This window comes from Nuphar pumila, chromosome 3, assembly GCF_984573655.1.
Source record: "Nuphar pumila chromosome 3, dmNupPumi1.hap1.1, whole genome shotgun sequence".
Taxonomy (NCBI): domain Eukaryota; kingdom Viridiplantae; phylum Streptophyta; class Magnoliopsida; order Nymphaeales; family Nymphaeaceae; genus Nuphar; species Nuphar pumila.
Window position 1 is genome coordinate 146152506 of NC_143251.1, and position 20236 is coordinate 146172741.

Here is a 20236-nt window from a genome sequence, read left to right on the forward strand (position 1 = left end):
GTTAAAATCAAAACCCATGCAGGGATGGATTTATGCTTTCCCCATGCTGCCCTATTCTGGTCCCGATCCCCAACTTGCCCCGCCCTGCCCCGTCTCCAAATCCTTTTTTAGAGATGGCAATGGACCGAGGGGAAATGGGGCTCCTTCCCGCCTCGCCCCGTTTAGACTGGGGATGGAGGACATGAAACGGGGATGAATGTCCAAATTTTGAGACGGAGCGGAGGTGAAGATATTGTCCCTTGCCCCCGCCCTGGTCCACTGACATCCCTAGGCGTTGACAGGCTCAACGCCACATTTCAACATCTTTCACAGGAGGATGTTTTTGACAACTTCGTCTCTCAACATCACAATTTTTGCCGAAACTGTGTTTCCATCCCATTGCAAGGCTCCCATACATAACCTTAATTACTTTTTTTTAGACAGAGAAAGCTACGGTTAGGCAGACCCTACCACATATACAACTATACGTCTATACCATTTGTTTGGGGTTCGAACTTGCAACGTCCCAACACAAGGTGACGTGCACTAACTGCTCCTGACACACCATTTGTTTGAATGTGTTTTCTCTTTTAAGACCAAAAGTGTCTTTGAAACATAATTTGTAAGAGCAGACGAGATAAAAACCCAACTATGCATTTAAGACGAGGTAGGTGGCAATATTAAATTGGCAAGTTTTAAGCCAAGGCCCGAGAGAGAGAGAGAGATGGGGTTGTCAATATTGAATTTTCAGAGGACGTATTGGGCGATCGAGACAAGTCGATGTGGTACACTAACAAACTGAAAAACAAGGGTTCATTCACTCTATGTGCTTCCAATTACCATAATCATAAATTTACCAATCCTCAAACAAGAGATAAAAAAGGGAAGTACGTAGGAAAAGGAAACGGATATTATGCAATTAAAGAAGTTATTAGACGCGGACGTGAGAAGAAGGCTGAAATTAGAGAGAGAGAGAGAGAGAGAGAGAGAGAGAGATTACTTTTACCGGTTGTCATCGACAGCGACTCACAGAGCACGAAGAGGAGGATTGCGATTTTCGTTCTTCGTCTCGCGGAGAGGGGAGGATCCAGGGATCGGCCATCGCCTCTTCTGGTAGTCTCGATCAATCGCTCTCATCTTGAATTTCCGTTGCGAATTCTTCATCTCTTTGCCCTATCTTTTTTTTTTTCTTTTGTGTATGTTGTTTTGGATAGAGCGGATTCTTCTGTGTATATTGTATGAAGTTTGGGGTGTATGAACCACCGGCCCGACCTTAACGCAGTAGCACATCAAATTGCGCTCGACTGTCTGTATTTGGATTAGGTGTATGGAGGACCTCTGCCATTGTGGAAACTCTTTTCCAATAGGAGAGTCTCCTCTTGGGAAAATTTTCTTTCGTGTCTGTGGATGTTGATTCCATTATCTATTTTCTCCCTATTGAACTCAGACAAGTGTTTGAATGGAAGTTTGATCTTTGATGTCTCTGAGCGCCGAGTTTCCTTTTGGATTGGTCATTCGGGGTTTTTCAATTCTTGGTGCCTTTCATGGTTGAATGAATGGGTGTGGCTAGGGGCCTCCTGTAATTAGCAAATTGTCAGGCTTTGCATGTGTATCATCGGCTGTTTGGAAGATTGAATGTAGTGCTTGAACTGGGATTCATCATGGATTGCAAGGAACGCCTGCTATTTTATTTGGTGTTTCTGTGATGGATGATTCATGTATAAGCTCAAATTGAAAGTGAAATCCTCTCTGTTTTTCCTTTTAAAGCTTCTTTCATTCATTTTATCAGTGCTGGCTGATTTCATGTTTAATCTGAAATTCTAGTAGTCGCATTTGTAACTGGCACAAACCCAAAACCAAGGTCAGAAGAGGTTAAACACGAATGGAGATCTGGCTGCAAATTCCAAAATCAAAGGTGATTAATTAACTCATAGATTAAGTATTTTCATGGTCCCTAATTGAACAATTCATGTTGAGGAAGACTTTGACTTGATGTGATTCAGACAACGAATCTCAGGTCAACTCAAATTGCAACTTCAAACTTAGAAATGTCCCATTCAATTTCATAGCACCAGCTTCTGTTTCATACGACATTGAGCCTTGGGAATTGGTTCTAGGGAGTTATCATTGGGACAACCATGACTTAACTAAGCCTCAAAAAGTGTTTTTTTCGGGTTCTGCTCCATCTAGTCCAAAATTGCATCTTAAAAGGGTCAAAGACCCAGCTCTTAATATCCTAGGCAGTATCACCGCGGGGATCGCCTGCATCGCCAGCAGGGTGGTTGTGAGGGTGCAGAGATGAAGGTGCTGAATCAAAACCTGCTGGCGTACAGGTGTTTGTAGCTTTCAGAGATGGGCTACATAAGTCAGGGTGGTCATGGGGCCCCACCTCGGGTTTTCCATGAGAGTTCCTCACCATAAATTTTTTTTTATCCTAAGTAGTAAATCTATTAGGACTAGAAACTTATTTAAAGGGAGTGGGGCATATGAGTTGTCAAAGACTCAAAACTGAACTGGGTAAGAAGCAGGAGTTCTTCCAGCAGTTTGATTATAGGCATTCTATGGAAAACAATTGTGTTTTAGAGTTTGTTTCATTTATGCAAAAAGACTGTCCCCATAAGGCATATCTTGTAAGATACAGAATGGGATTGGAAAGAAAGTGAAAGCAACAAGAAACTCGAGGTTGAGCTTGTTTAGACAGAGGAGGGTGATTGATGCAGCACATCTAGAGCAATCTGGGTGTACGCGAAAAGCAGGACCCGATCTGGAAGGCACCCCGGCGACCCCCCAAGCCAAAACGATCCATTTGGATCCAAAAGGGGGTTCAAGGGTAATTTTTGTCATTTCACTTTTGTATTTTCTGAGAATTTTTGCTCACACACATCTCATATAATATTTTTATGATGTATTTGAATTTTTAAAGTTGCATTTTTATTTTATTTTTAGTAGGAGCTTGATTCTGCGGGTCCGGATAGTTCTAGTGCCCATGTAGGATTTGTTTTGTGGCACTAGATGATGTAGTGAGTTTATTGGGTAGATTTTTATTTTTATACCCGGATCCAGATCCAATTTTGAGAGAAGACGCCCTATTTAAACAAATGACTGAATTTGGTTAGGCCTGGAGGGAGGTGGCCTTTTGAAGGGTCAATCCAAGCCAAGTCAACTCACATTGGCTCATATTGGCTATACTCTATGTCACAGGGATTCGGCTAGCAGGGTGCCGCACCCGCATCGACGTGACTCGACGCGGGTGCGGTCAACCCGACCCTGAGTGCGTTGACCGCACCCGGGACCCGCGCCGGGGGGAGCCCCCGGACCCCCTTCCTGCAAGGGCAAAAACAATGAATCAGGCTCCACAACTCATCACTTTCATCTTTGGGGACAACCATATAAGATAAAAAAATGGTAAAAAGCAAGTTGGGCACACATTCAGATATACATCTAAAAAAAATCAATGCCTCTGCAAACATAAAACAAAAGGCTTCTCATGAAGAGGGATCAGTCTAAGAAGTTAATAAGTGTGTTGACTTCCATAGCCATCTGCAGGTGTTAACACATGACCATAAAATACACCCTTGAAGTTTAAAAATGACTTGGCAGTTCCATGCATTAATAGACACTAGTAGCTATTTTTGCAATTTTGTGTAAAAATAAGTTACACTTATTAGCTGTGCATTCAAAATGCACAATTATTAATATGTTTTCCTAATAAAAAATACTAAAATGTCCATAATTGTGACAATTAATACACCTAATCACCATATCAATTTTTTTATTTGTTAGGGGCATAAAATTGTGGTGAACGTGCTAACATGCATAAATGTTATGGACCTTAACAACTACCATACATTCATACATATACACTATACATGATATATATATATATATATATATATATTACATTTTTGCCCCTGCCACACCCCCACACCTGGGTTTTTTGGAAGTGCCGAATCCCCGCACCCGCACCCATGTGACATAGGCTATACTAGAGGTGCCGCCCAAGAGTCCCACTCTTAACAAGTTTAGTGGTTCCTCATTGGCCATGTGTGAGGAGGAAAAATACAAAATAGTAGGTGGCTGGCTGTCCAAGCCACTCCACCTCCTTGAAAGCCAATAGGAATCAAGGAGTATTAACTCACTCCTTTAAAAAGACCTCAAAAAACGTAAGGGGGTCTTTTTGTATTTTTTGAAAAAATTAGAATGTGAAAAAATGGGAGAACCCTAAGAGAGGGACGTCTGAACCTATGTGAGAATTGAGAATTGATGGGTGAGGAAAAACCCAAGTTTGGGTTGAGAGTGAGAGGGTGGCGTCATTCCTTGGAGGAGACACCATTGTTGCTGTTGTTCGTGGACTTATCCTAGACTCTTTGGAGAATCTTTGAATCGTTTGTGAGAGCTAGGAGAGCTCGCAGGAGGAACCTTGTAGAGGTCGTTTGTGGGCGGTTTGGAAGAGAACAACACCTTTTCTTCATTTCTACTGATTCCCATTGTGGAATCTCAGCTTGTTGGATGTTGGAACTCGTTCTTGTGCCTAGGAGTTGAGGCACGAACGTGGTGGAACGATCTGGATTACCTTGGAGTACAACTGGTTGTTGGTTTGCCGAAAATCGCTTCTTTGAATGCTTTGTCGTGTTGTCTTTGATTGAAAGTTGTGTGTGTCTTTTTTTTTTTAAGAATCTGAAATATTTTTTGTTGCATGTTGGTTGTGTTAGATAAATCGAGTTTGGATCATGGTTGCCAGTCGAGGAAGCGGAAGCGGGAAGCGTGGCACTTTCAAAATTTTAGGAAGCGGGAAGCGTGAGACGACTAAAAGCGAATCAAGAATCGTCTTGGAAGCGACCTAGGAAGCGAGGGGGAAGCGAAAAAACTAAAACTAAAACTAAAAATAAAAATAAAAAAGGGGGGAAGCGCGTTTCCCATAAAAAGGAAATGTGCTTCCCAAAAAAATCGGCGCTTCCCAGCACGTTTCGAAAATGCGACGTTTCGCGCTTCTGAAACGCCTCTAGGCTAGGCGCTTCCGGTAACTCTGGTTTGGATTGATAGTAGTGGTGTTTTAAGAGTGTGAATCAACAGTTGAATAAACTGGTTGTTGTAGGCTTTAGGCTGGAACCTAAAACAAAAAACAAAATTCGGTTTCTTGAGAAAAACATGGGATTTTGGTTCTAAAGTAAATTGTGAATTTGTTTGCTGATTTTTGCAACTCTACAAAGGTGTGTTTGAGGGTTAGATTCAGACCTTTAGACATTGGTCCAGGTCTGAACCGAACCGTATTGAATGTTAATTACCCCAAAGTAGAATTCGGAATAGAATCTTGCATGTTTGTATTTGCTATTTGTTTTTTGGTATTCTGGTCTGTTTGACCCAGTCACAATATTGTGGGTATATCTTTTTCGTTTTGAGTCGGATTTGGGCGTGCTTGGATTCGTTAAAAAGCTGACGAATTTCTCTACAATCTTCGTGTTCAAGCCGTTTGCAGATTCTGTCCATACAGTCTCTGAAAATGGGTGTGAACAGTGAACACAGTCTGTCACGAGACTGTATTCGTGTGTACCAGCCTGTCACAGTGTTTAGGCGATATCTCTGCATCCCGTTGTCGGTTTTTAATGTTCTTGTAGTCGTTGGAAAGATATTGAAAATACCTTCGACTTTCGTGTTCTATCTGTCGGTAGATTCTGTCAATACAGTCTCTGAAAATGGATGTCAACAGAGTGTCTGTTCAGTGTGTGACTGTGCTCCAAGTGTGTCAGTCTGCCCTCTTCATCGGATCATATCTCCGCGCACCGATATCAAAAAATTCTGGCTGTAGGTGCGTTGAAAGGATAATTACATTGGCTACATTTTCTCAGTTTATCATTTTTTCAAATTCTGTGATCTATGGGGACGAATTACGGTATTATCAGACACTGCCCTATTCCTGAATTTTTACTTAGTGCTTCCGCAATAGAACTAGTAGGGTCGGTGTCTTGGCTGCGAACCTACTCGTTCCATTCAGGTTAAGGTGCAACTTGGATTGTTAATTAATTATTGGGACATGCATTTAATTCAATTGTATTCCCTTTTGCATTTTGCTTGGATTTTGATATGCATGGATGTATTTCTCTATCCATAATGACTCAATGAGTTAGTGAGTTTGATGAACGGAAGGATGTGAGACTTGTATATCATTGAAAATGGTTTTCTTATTATTTTTATTCCCAGTCAGATTCTCAAAATCTCTGTGGCTAGTGGCTGATTATACTTCTTATTATTACTTCTGTATCAGGGGGGCTCATGTCTTATATTTCCATAAGAGAGCCTTGACCCATATAAAGAAAGCTCTTAAAATGATTGGTCATCATTCGGTGTCTGATGGGTGTGTAGATAAAGCATAAGCCCAAGCCCAACCTCAATTGGACATGGTCTGGCCAAGGTCTGCCATACCTAACCCAAGTATATGTATGTATTTTAGGATGTGAATTATGTAAAGTTAAATAAATAAACCTGAAGCCTAAGCTTAGCCTGAGCTAGTCTGATGTCTATTTGACTGGCCTAAGCCTGGATTGGATCGAATAGGCTTGAGTCCTAAAAAGTAAAAACTGGCCACTCGACCCAGTTCAGATACCCTGCCAGATGGGCTGGCAATGCCTAATTTGGGCACCTAGCTGCTGACATCTTTAATAACTAAATATGATGGAGATGCTGTGAAGAGCCTAACATCCAATCAAGTTTCCAACTAACTTGATACTTCAAACATTCACAAGCATATGCTGGCACAAAGTAGCATTCACGTCACACCACAAACATGAGAAAAGTGCTTCAAATGCACTGTTTTATTAATGAACATAAGGGAGTAAAAACCTTTTTCAAGAATGCATTTACAATGGCTAAAGCCCTTATTTATAGAGGTAAACCAAAGAGAATGAGACGTTGGAGCTGCCCAACGACTCTTATAGTTTAGGCAGACTGTGTTAGCTGTACACAGTCTGTCGTTAGCAGACTGTGTCAGCTGCACAGTCTGTCATTAACTGACAGAAATAAAAAAACCCAAAAATAAAGTAAAAAGTAAAAAATACAGAAAAAGAAAAGGATTACAAATATATATGTATGTATTTTAAATGCGTATTTATATATATATATACATATATATATATACATACTCTTGTATTAAAAAGAGTATATATATATATATATTCAAGTATATACATATATGTATTATTTTCTAACACTCTCTCTCAAACTTATGGTGAAGTCACCGAAAGTTTGTCAAGTAAAAAGTTGAATCTTGGTGAGCACAGTGCCTTGGTGAAGAAATCCGCAAGTTGATATTCTGATGTTACATAAGGAAGATCAATAGTCTTCTTTAAATATTCTTCATGAACAAAACGGCAATCCATCTCTATATGCTTAGTTCTTTCATAGAATGTATGATTTCGAGAAATGTATATGGAGCTCTTGTTATCACAGCATAATCTTATAGGATCCTGAAGGTGAATTCTCATATCTGAAATTAGTTGTTTGAGCCACACGATTTTCATGGTAGTAGTTGCCATTGCTCTATATTCCGCTTCTGTAGATGATAGTTACACCTTTTGTTGTTTCTTGCATCTCTATGAAATCAATGATTCACCTAGAAACACACAAAAACCAGTTGTTGAACACTTATTATTTGGATCTCCTCCCTAATCAGCATCAGAGTATGCAATAAGATTTAAGGAGGAAGAAGAGGATAGAAAAACTCCCTTATTTATTGTACTTCTGACATATTTAATGATTCTCATGACTGCACTCATATGAGCTGATATTGGAGCATATTGAAATTAAATGGTTATATGTACAACATGAGCTATGTCAGGTCTTGTAATACTTAGATACATAAGAGATCCTATGAGCTGTCTGAAGGGGGTTGGGTTGTCCAAGGGAACTTCATCATTGACTCGTATCTTCATTCCAACAGTCTCTGGGGTGTCAACAACTTTATCATCTGATAGTCCTGACCTGTCAATAATATCTTAAGCAAACTTTGTTTGTGACAATATGTATCATCTGTTAGAGTAGGATACTGCTATACTAAGGAAGTATGTTAGAAATCCAAGAGGTCGGGGTAGGCCTAGGAAGACATGGATGGAGGTGATAGGAAAGGATATGAATGCTTTGAACCTCACCGAGGACATGGCATTGGATAGAAATGAATGGAGGAGAAGGATTCATGTGGAAGACCCAGAATGATTTTCTTTGTTGGTTCATATCGCCGACCCCAATTGTTTTGGGATGAAGGCGTAGTTGTTGTTGTTGTTTGTTGTTGTTGTTTTACTTTCTTGATTCCTTCTTTGTCACTACTTGTAATAAACATATCATAAACATACAAAAGTAAAATTATAATACCTGTAGAAGAATTCTTGATAAATAAAATTGTATCAGTATAACATGGTTTAAAACCATATCTTGAAATAACATTGTTAAAAGTATCAAACCAAGCTTTAGGTGCTTGTTTGAGGTCATACAATGCCTTTTTTAATTTAAGCACTTTACCTGAAGGGATTATTAATCTCGGTGGAACATCCATGTATACTTTCTCATTAAGATTCCCATTCAAAAAAGCGTTTTTAACATTCATTTGAAATATATTTCAATTTTTAATAGCTGAAATAGCTACAAGCATCCGAACTGTGGTCATCCTGACATCAAGAGCAAAAGTTTCTTCGTAATCAATTTCGTATTCTTGACAATATCCTTTGGCAACTAGCCTGACTTTATGTCTTTCTAAGGATCTATCACTTTTGGTTTTTACCTTAAAAACCCATCTACAACCTATGGTATTCTTTCTGATGGGTAAATTTAGAATTTCTCAAGTATTAGCTTCTTTAAGATCATCTAATTCTATATGCATAGCTTTTATCCACTCGGGTAAATTTTTGGCTTCATTGTAACATAAGGGTTCAAAGTAAAAATGAATAGCTATAAGACAAACTCTATGTTTAGGGGAGAATGAGTCATAAGACACAAATTTATTTGGGATCCTTGATGTTCGTTCAAATCTACGAATAGTCGTTTGTTCTAACGATATTTCTAATGTTTCATGATTACTTTGATTTACATCTTTATTGGTTGCATTTTGATTCCTTCTAGTGTATACTATTGGTTCAGTTGTTGTTATATTCTCAATAGGAGGTTCTACACAAATATGTTCATCATTAGACAACAGTTTAAACAAGAATGAGTAATCAGAATTTATGTCTTGCGACATGTTTTCTTCAAATCCGCTTTCATTTTCAACAAAATTAACATTTCTTGAGATGAGAAGTTTATCATTTTTTATATTATAACATTTAAATCCTTTATGTGTTTCATAATAACCAATGAACACATAGGGAATAGCCTTAGAGGACAATTTATCTCCTTTATCATTTAAAGCATAAAATTTGCAACCAAAGATTAATTTCATTAGACAATGTTTTTTAAGGCATCCTATTTATAAGATATACTGAAGTTAACGCAGCTTCGGCCCAAATATTTTTTGGAACATTTTTAGCAATAAGGAGAATCCTTGTAGTTTCCATAATGTGTCTTTGTTTTCTTTCTGAAATTCCGTTTTGTTGTGGAGTTCTAGGAGACAATATTTGATGTAGAATTCCTTTATTTTCTAAAAATTGTTTAAATTCATTTGACAAATATTCTCCTCCAGAGTCAGTTCAGAGGATTTTGAGTTTACTTTCAAATTGATTTTTAATCATGTTATAGAATGTTTTGAAGATTGCGAATACATCGGATTTAAATTTAAGAAAGTAAATCCAATAATATCTAGTGAAATCATCGATAAATACAACATAGTAGGAGAATCCTCCTTTTGATACAACGGGTGCAGGACCCCACACATTTGAATGAACTAATTCAAACGGCATTGAAGAATAAAAAGTTCTTTGACCATAAGGCAAGGCTATCATTTTACTAAGTAAACATTCTTTACATTCAAAATTTTCTTTACAAATATTCTTGGTAACAGGTACAAAATTTAATTTCTTCATACTTGGATGCCCAAGTCTATGATACTAAGTCCGTATATCTTTTGTTTGGGCAATGTTACAAAATGATTCCTTTGGAATACAAAAGAAATTCATATAATAGAGATCTCCTTGCCTAGAACCTTCCCCAATCAATTTTCCGGACTAACTATTCTACACCCAACATTTATTTGATGAGAAAATGACATCACATCCATGATCCGAGATTTGCGAAACTGAAAGTAGGTTAAGATGTAGTTTAGGTATAAATCTTATTTTTGGAATATAAAATTTGCTATGTTTTGACAAATCATTTTTAAAAGTTCCAATACCTTCTATTTTTAAGGCAGTACCATCAGCAATGGAAACAAAGGATGTTTTTGAATTAGTTTGACATTCAGATAATATAGACTTATTTGGAGTCATATGAAAAGAAGCTCCTGAATCAAGGAGCCAAGAACACATACCAAGAGTGGAAGATGATGCAATGGCCGCTCCCGAAGTAGATCCTATAAGCAATGGTCGCAATGCCTCCGTCAGTTGAGATAAGGATTTGGTGAGGTCCTTGAGATTCAAAGTCTCTTCGTCTTGTTTTGATGGTGCAATGGAAACACGTTTTTCTTTAGGCCTATATTTGTATTTAAGACATTGAGGCCTAATGTGACTGAGCTCATTACAGTTATGGCAAATGATTTTTTATTCTCCTCTATTTCTATTAAAGTGAGACAGTTTGTATGGCGTAATGTAATGTCCTGGTTTTGATGCGGCAAGAGCACAATCTTCTTTTTTACCATTACTAGCGGTGGCAAGAACGCTAACATTTTTACTCATGTTTAGCCTAGTTTCTTCTCCACTAAGTTTAGTGAGAATCTCATGAATATGAGGAGGTGGTGAAGATGATAGCAAAGAGACTCTTGTTTGTTTAAATTCGGGTCTCAAACCATAAAGGAAAGCGAAGAGTTTATTTTCTTCAACTTGAATTCTTCGCATTTCTATACACTTACCTTCCCATTTGGGTTCAAATTGGGCAAGTTGGATCCAAATGAAAATTGATTTCATAAAGTAGTCTCTTACATTTTTATCTCCTTGTTTGATATTTCTAACATTTTCTTAGAGATAATATTTGCGAGCTATATCTTTTTCGGTAAACATACCTTTAAGATATTCTCACGCTTCATTTGCCTTTTTGTAGCATAATAGATTTGAGGCAATTTTTGTCTTAACTCCACATAACATCCATGAAAGAATTTTTGCGTTTCTCATTTTCATTCATCCAATTTCTTATAGTATTCTTCCATGGCTTGGTTTCTTTTTTCAAGAGTAGTCCCAACCTCATTTTCACCTAATGAAATTTTGGGAGTGGGTTCAAGAATAGTACCTCTTACGAATCTCCACAAACCTTAACCTTTGATGAACGTCTTCAAGTGTCCCTCCCAAATGTTACAGTTGCTTCCTTCAAGTTTGAATGGCGGAATAAAGTTGAAATTGCTTGTATTGTGTGGAAAAGATTCACCCATGGTGAATTAGAGGAGAAAGAGGAATCACCACCATGAAGTAGAGTAAGCACGCTTTACGAGGTAGCCCACCAATGTACCGTTGATCATACACAAGCTCTGATACTATGTGAAGAGCCTAACATCCATTCAAGTTTCCAACTAACTTGATACTTCAAACATTCACAAGCATATGCTAGCACAAAGTAACATTCACATATTCACACCATAAACGTGAGAAAAGTGCTTCAAATGCACTGGCTTATTAATGAACATAAGGGAGTAAAAACCCTTTTCAAAGAATGCATTTACAATGGGCTAAAGCCCTTATTTATAGAGGTAAACCAAAGAGAAAGAGACGTTGGAGTTGTACCTAACGACTCTAATTAGAGTCGTTGGGTACAGCCCAACGACTCTTATAGTTTAGGCAGACTGTGTTAGTTGTCTGTCATTAGTAGACTGTGTCAGCTGCACAGTCTGTCATTAACTGATAAAAATAAAAAGAACCAAAAAATAAAGTAAAAAGTAAAAAATACAGAAAAAGAAAAAGATTACAAATATATACGTATGTACTTTAAATATGTATATATATATATATTCAAGTATATACATATATGTAGTATTTTTTAACAGATGCTGCTAGTGAAATGTTAAGATGTTAACTTTTGAACTTACAACTCTCCATATTTCATCCGTTGATTCATGTTTTTTATTTTTGACATTTGAAAAAAAAAAGTCAGTTTTGTGTTTGGTGGTCATATCTAGGCTACAAACTTGTTGAACTATGTGTGAGCTATGTCACATGGGTGCGAGTGCGGGTGCGGCACTTTCAAAAAACATGGGTGCGGGGGTGGGGGGTGCGACAATATATATATATATATATATAAAATCCAAAAGTTGGACATAAATGACAGCACCCAGGGTCAGCTGTCTCATCTCTCCGAGGGCTTAAGCTTAAAAAAAAAATCGGACCCGAACCTGAACCGAGTCCAAGGAAAACCCTAAGGGTTTTTCCTTTAAAAAAGCTTTTTAACGCCCGCATAGCCGCGCGGGCCTTCGTTCCCCCCCCCTCCCCCCCTATTGATAAGGGAAACCCCTTTGGGGTTTCCCGATTTGCATCCTCTCGTGCCCTTTAAATCACACAAGGGTGAGGGGGAAGCCCTCACCCCTGCGCTCCTCCTCCTCTCCCTCTCGATTGTGCACTCTCTCTCGCTCTCGGCATGCGACCGAACCTCGGCGCTGACGCCGACGCCGACTCTCTCTCAGGTACACGTCTCTTTCTTCTCCCCTTCTTCTCTTCTTCTTTGTCTTCTTCTTCTTCTGTTTGCCGAAGGGCCGGCAGGAGGCCGGCGGCTCCCTGTCGTGCCCTCCCCCTTTCTCTCTGCATTCGCCGGAAGGCTGGCGGCCCCCTGCCGCGTCCTTCCCCTCTCTCTCTCTCTCTCTCTCTCTCTCTGCGTTCGCCAGAAGGCCGGTGGCCCCCTGCCGCGTCCTTCCTCTCTCTCTCTCTCTCTACGTTCGCCGGAAGAGAAGTCGGAACTCGGGAGCATTTTTTTGTCCAAAATTTGGACACAAATGACCCTGGATGCATTGACTGCACCCAGGGTTCCGTTGACCACACCGGGTGCCGCACCTGCACGCGCACCCGCGTCGCATCGTGTCGACGCGGGTGCGGCACCCAGTTTGCCGAGTCCCTGTGACATAGTGTGTGAGGCAAGATTTGGGTAAATGCTTTCATGAGATCAGGTCTAGGCTGTGTATAATAAGTTGTGGCATCTTCAAGGGTTTTTCTTAGGGTGCCAACTTACGTGAAAGAGAATAAAGTGTGCATAAAGCTTTTGATTCATTTCATTTTACATCAGGTGCAAATACAGTTTGATAAAGCTCCGCATGCAAACTTTGAGCTGGTATATTGTCATCACCTCAGTCATTGTAAAGTTTAGTATGTTTAAAAAGCTGAGATATGTCACCACATAAGTAGGGAAATGCTACTATAGAAATTTGCTCTACATTTTTACTGCCAATCATACCTTTTCTGTTTTCCTGTGCTTCTCCGTGTCCATGTGGCAGAATAAACTGCCTTCTCTATATTTCAAATATTTGACCTCTTTAAGACCTTTATGTGAGTTATTTTACCTTGTTATTAATTCATTTCACTGGCACCAAACTTGTATGAATTCAGAACCTACTGAATTTAATTATATGACTGCGAGGAATTGAGTTATTTACTTGAATCATGTCATAAAGAACAAGATAATCATCCAATCGTAACTGATTTATTTCATAGTTAACCTATGTGTTGTGACTAGCCAAAAAATAAGTATCAGCAAGACAATGCTATATTCCGTCAGGTTTTTTCCTATTCTTTATAATTTGGTAAGGCTTCTTAAAATTGCACTGTTTATTCTGTCTGAATCAGTGGCATGTTTGACTTACATCGAAGAGTTGTTGGTTAGTAGCTTAGCTATAGCCTATAGAAGCTATGAAATATATTTGGTTGACATGCAATTCATACCTGGAATTTTTTGGAATGGTGGCCTATGCATGTTTCTCTTAATGCATTATCAGATAGTCTATGTCCACTTTTGGTAAACCGTGTGTGACATGGATTACTGGTTATGCTTTCTGACCATCATTCTTGCAGTATAAACTCTCATGCAACACGAGCACAATGATAGAGCCATAGTTCATAAGAATTACTGCATTCTGTTGATACTGTAACACTAGGTATAGCCCATAGAAGCTATGAAAGTATTTGGTCAACATGCAATTCATACCCAGAAGTTTTTGGAATTATGGCCCATGCATGTTTCTCTTAATGCATTATCGGATAGTCTATGTCCGAATTTGGTAAACTGTGTATGACCTGGATTGCAGGTTGTGCTTTCTGAATTCTTGCAGTATAAACTCTCATGCTACACTAGCACAATAATAGAGTTATGGTTCATACGAATTATTGCATTCTGTTTATACTGTAACGTTGTACACCAGTAATAGAAACTAAGGTTGTCATACAGTTCAGAAACAACTACATACTGAAAATGTTTCCTTAAGTTATTGCGTCTTGGGAACAATTACATCTTGAGATTCAGACATGTCAATGCATTAGAAGTCTCATATCAGACGGTGTGTGTAGTCTTCACACTCCCTTTCAATCTTATGTGTTTGTAGTGTTGGTGTTATTATTTTCATCCTTCAAATCTACTTAATTTACCAATCAAATTGATGCAAAGTTGGGAACTATATTCTTATCTTGCAACCAAATCCATTGGTTATCATGTGATTTTTTTCTTCAAATTCTTAGTATTATATAGTTTTGCTTATTATGTACTTGGGGTTCTGGTATTGAATTCTCATCCATGGTAGTGATTCTCTTTGCTTTCAGTTTCTCAGTGAGTGGTAGACGAATCAGTCGCAATTTTCCTTAAAAAAAGAAAAGGTCATCAACCTCATTTTGAGTACTTGTAGAGAAAAGAAGAAAATTGGGAATAAGCTTTGCATCTACTTGCATGATCGTCACAAGTCATGTTTTTGCTGGTTTTTGCAATGAACTACCGACCTCTTTTAGTTTTGGGGGATCAAGTTCTCTTGCCCTTTTTCCTGCAATGGGAGTGAGAGTCTTAATTTGGAACTTTGTCCTAAGCAAACAGGAAAGGTAAGACAAAAATAATGTCATATGCAGAGGAAGAACATGGTGAAGATTACTTGTTCAAAATTGTTCTGATTGGCGATTCTGCTGTTGGAAAATCCAATTTACTTGCAAGATTTGCTCGAAATGAGTTCTATCCCAATTCAAAGTCAACAATTGGGGTTGAATTTCAGACCCATACGATGGGCATTGATGGCAAGGAGGTCAAGGCCCAAATTTGGGACACTGCAGGTCAAGAACGCTTCAGGGCTGTCACCTCTGCGTACTACCGAGGTGCTGTAGGTGCACTAGTTGTATATGACATCAGTAGACGTCGGACATTCGATGACATTGGCAGGTGGCTCAATGAATTGCAAAGCAAGTCTCTCTCTCTCTCTCTCTCTCTCTCTCTCTCTCTCTCTCTCTCTCTCTCTCTCTGTGTGTGTGTGTGTGTGTGTGTGTGCTATAGCAGGAGATGTGCTCATATTTTATCTTTTATACTGTGAACAGTGTATTCTGATATGAATGTTGTCACCATTCTTGTCGGAAATAAGACTGATCTTGAGGATCTCAGAGAGGTCAGCACAGAGGAGGGGAAGGCTCTGGCTGAGGCTCATGGTCTGTTTTTTATGGAAACATCAGCACTTGATTCATCCAATGTAGATGCTGCATTTTGCACTGTGGTCAAAGAGATTTATAGGATATTAACTAGGAAAGTTTTCCTGTCTCAAGAGCAGAAGCTAGAGGGCAAGTTGGGAAATGGGAAGACAGTGATCTTGCAGGGAAGTGACAGTGAGCCTGAGACTAAAGCTTCAGGGTGTTGTTTCTCCTAACTTGCAAATGTTTAGTATTGTTCTGTTTACATTCTTTCGTGCTTCTTTTGTTGTCTGTGCTGCAATGCTTCTCCAGCCACTCGCTACTGTATAGAAATTGTGAGACCCCTGTTATTGGTAACATCAGTTCGGGTTGGTGATCTTGGTTGAACAATGTCTTCAAGGCTCTGGTTGTGGATGTGATCACTGGATTCATGAGTCCATCTGCTGGTTTTGCATATCACGGGTGTTTTTTCTCCTCTAGTTGATGCATTTTCTCATGTAGAAAGCGTTTGACAATGGACTTGGTGGAATCGAGTCAATCAGAATCAGCTGGTGGTAGTTTGTTCAACAAATACTTTGAGTTCAACAAAACGAGTGATATCGGATTAATGATAGGATGTGTTGATTTTGGCACTGGTCGCAAACCTAGCATTTCTGGCTGTGTAGTAATTCCCATTTAGGGTCTGTTTGTTTCACGTAAGTGTTGTTAAAAAAACTCCAGCCAACAGTTGGGAAAGCGTTTCCCCAGGGAAGGAGGTGAGATGGTGCTTTGGTAGGAAGTGCAGTGTTTCTTACGAAAATGGTAGGGCCCATCGTCTGTGTGTTTGTTTCATCCATGGTGGGAAAAAGCCTATTTTCATTATTTTCATATGAAAATAGGTATTCCCACCATGTACAGTCACATTAAACTGGGAAGCAACTAGAAGTTCCATTCTGTATGTGTTTTGAAGTTGGGTAATTTTGCATCTAGATGCTTAAAGAGTAGATAATGTAGAATTTACGATTAAGCGCCTAATGTTTTCAAGAAATGGATGCCTGACTCCTTGCATCTAAAAGAGTATTTCGCAGATGCGATATAACTTTTTTTTATAAAAAAGCCAGCTCGCACTCTGCTCATTTAACTCGGGTCTCAGGCTGATTACGAGGTTGAACTTGGCTCGATGAAATTGTGAGCGTCTCCACCTTTCTCTTCTAGATGGTGTATAGATTCAAAGCTAAGAAGCTGTTAAACATTGACTAACTATATCATAAAAGGTGCTCATGGAATATTGAAACTTAGGTGCCACCTATGTGGGCCCCCACATGGTTTTTAAAAAAAATAATTTTAAAAAGGAAAAATAAAGGGGTTAAAAACAAGATTTTCAAAAAGCTTTAAAAGATGCCTAGATCTATGAATTTTTTTGTATTTTTGAAATAAGTAAAACATGAACATGAAATAAAATTGAATAGAGATAGAAAAATTAGGGTTTGGCACCCCTGTAGGGTAGGCCCCACTTGAAGAAAATGGGTAAAAATTAAAATTTGATTTAAGAATCAAGTTTAAAATGAATCCAGATCATTTTTCTAAAGAAAATGCTTTTGAAATAAGGGAATACAAAGCCCTGGGGGTTGGCCAAATGACGAAAATTGGTTTTAAGACCCATTTTTTTGAAATTGATTTTGAAAGAAAGGTTTTAAAAATCAGATCTGAAATTAATATTTTGAAGACAAGAGTGTTGGATCTCGAAACTGATATTGCAATGATATGAAATGCAATAAAATGATATGAAATGACATGAAATGCTATGCAATGACATGCAAAATGCAAACCCTGGATGAGAAATTTGAAGTCTCAGACCCCTGACAGAGATAAAGAATTGAAAATTCTTATCCGAGGATGAGAATTGATAATTGGATATCAGATCCGACATTGAATCCGATCCAAATGTGAATTGAATCTCGAATATAGCTAAAATTTCATAAAAGGAATTGATCCGAGCCCATATTAGTAGTTGTACCAACTTGGAAAATTGATATAATCGATGTTCTGAACAAAATGACCTGAGAAATGATTTTGCCCCTGCAGGGCAAAGAGTGACACTGGAAAATGTGATTTGAACTGGTTTAAACTGAATCCTAGGGTTTTTAAACTCAAATAAACTAAAAAGACATTGACTCAACTAAGCTCCTAGACTAGATAATAAAAAAATGACCCAATTCTCAGAGAAATGGTGAGAAATGAACATTGGAATGAAGTGGGTGACGGGAATATACTGGGTTTGAGCTGGAATGAAGGTCAGTTATTCTGAGATGAACTAAATCTGAGGCTCAAACACTAGCTAAACTTATTGGGGTCAACTCAATTTCAACTGAAATGAGTCAAAGTGAGTTAAAATGGACTCCAAGACTGTAGAAAATGGATTTGAATTGAAATTGGATCACTTGAACTCTTTGTGAGCTCAAGTTAGAGTCAGGGAAATAGGATTGACTGAAATTAACTGACTCTGGGATAATTGACTGAAATTTGATCTAGAATTGAGCACATTCCTCAGGAAATAGATCAATTTTAGCTGAAATGGTAAAAAATGAACATGATTTACTCATCGTGAGCTCAGGTGAGCTAGAAGTGATTGGCATTCTAACTCTTTTGAACTTAAAAATGAGCTTGACTGGATCTAACTAGCAAGGGTCTAAGGTAACCTAAGGGTAAAATAATAATTTTACTGGTGAAAAGGGGGTGAAATGACACCTAAATTGGGACAGACTTAGGGGTAGACTGACCTAAGGGGATTGGCAGTTGTTGAAGGGGATGTCTGAGAATGAATGAGGAAAATTTGGGGTGTTTACAGATGTCCCTCTTTGCTACTAAGCCAGTTGAAACCCGAGCTTAGTGGTAAAGAAAAATATACCAAATTTGGGTTATAAAATTCCCCAGTTGGAAAGATCAGACTGGGTGTGAAAGAATTTGCTCTGGTGATAACGGTAGATATGGAATGAAGAATGGAGAAAAAGATTCACCTCATCGGAATGAGGCTCAGGCTTGACCCTTGACCTGAATGGGGAGAAAAATACCTCACAAAGTGAGGCTCATGTGTAACCCTTAACCTAAATGGGCATCGATATACCTCATGAAATGAGGCTCGGGTGTAACCCTTAACCTGAATGGGTGTGGATATACCTCATGAAAGGAGGCTCAGGTGTAACTTTTAACCTGAACGGACATGAAAAATACCTCATGAAATGAGGCTTAGGTGTAACCTTTAACCTGAGCGGGTATGAATATACCTTATGGAATGAGGCTTAGGTGTAACCCTTAACCTGAATAGGTATGGATAAAATGGAATCCTCGAATGAAGAAACCATGATGGAACCTTCAGATTTTGCACAATAAATCTGAGAGAGGTTTGCAAAAGGAAAAATGGGGTTTCCTAAAGCTTTGAAAAGAGATTGATCTTGGGTGTCTCATTGATGAGACTAAATAGCTTTTATGTGACATTTTGCTGAAAATATAGATGTTGGCTGGACCTTGAACCAAAATATGAGCTATCTATGGCGGGACAGTGGGGAACATAGAGAAGTATGCGAATCTGAGAGCCTGTGATCATCGCAAAATTTTTCCTCTCATAATGTTCTCTCTCTTCCTTCTCTTTTCCTTTCCTACCTCTTATTTTCCTCCTTTTTGAAGGGAGAAAGATAAAAGACGGAAAGAAAGAGAGAAGAGAAGGAAGAGAAGAGAAGAGGAACTCTTTTGCGGGTCTCACTTGACCTTAATTTTGAAAATATTTTGAAATAACTCACCTCCATTTTTGAAATATTTGCGGGAAAACTGGGAGACGGGATCCGCTCGTCGGTACGAGGTTCGACCGTTCCTAGCGCCTTTACCAGGGGTAATCGAATCAAGTGTCGAATTAATGCCTTTTGCTTTGCAATGAATTTATCTAAGTATTTATCCTAAGTCTAAAATGCACAATGAATCATGCTTGTGCAAATGCAAAGATGTATGCTCTTTTTGAAAATATTTTGAAGAATTTCCAAGTGAATCAGATAAAGTGAAGAAATGTTTTCTAACTTAGAACTTAAGATTTTAAGTTCTAAGTTTTTAGAATAATCAGAGCTTAGGAAAATGAATTTGGATCTTTGAGAGAAATGATCTTAAAACTGAAAGAAAGAAAATTTCAAAGTCATAAATGGACTTTGAATTTGGAAGTTTGAACTTTGGAATGGAATTGAATTCTAACTTTGAAGTTTTTGAAGTTAGAAGGAAATGTGGGGGATCTAAAGGAATTGAGGAATGGGACTTGGAACAGTTGGAATTTCAAGATGAAATCCGAATCCAAATTCTGGATTCTGAATAGAGTTTTGAGTTGATTTTTGGATTTAAGATCTGAAATAGGAACTTTGGTTTGAATGAAAAAAAAATGAGACTGGCTTTGAGAATTGGAATTCAAAGTGGAATTTGGACTTGGAATTTTGAATGGAATTAGATTCAAGATGTGGAATCCAAGAAGGTATTTGGATCTGAAATCTGAGATCCGAGATAGGGTTGGACTCTGGATCCTAAGATGGAATTGGATCTGAAGTTTGAGA

At 38.5% G+C, this 20236-nt stretch overlaps 1 protein-coding gene across 2 annotated transcripts; it reads left to right on the forward strand.

Moving 5' to 3' along the window:
- The first annotated feature begins 935 nt into the window (after positions 1-935).
- On the forward strand, positions 936-16062 carry LOC149844310 (ras-related protein RABA5a-like). Of its 2 annotated transcripts, XM_090000492.1 has the most exons (4): positions 954-1092; positions 14832-15101; positions 15211-15452; positions 15585-16062. In XM_090000492.1, the coding sequence occupies exons 2-4, from the start codon at positions 14956-14958 to the stop codon at positions 15905-15907; spliced, it is 711 nt and encodes a 236-aa protein (XP_089856618.1). In that variant the 5' UTR covers positions 954-1092; positions 14832-14955; the 3' UTR covers positions 15908-16062. The 2 variants fall into 2 exon arrangements, with proteins under 2 accessions (XP_089856619.1, XP_089856618.1); XM_090000493.1 differs by having other exon boundaries at positions 936-1092; positions 14832-15452.
- The last annotated feature ends 4174 nt before the right edge of the window (positions 16063-20236 follow it).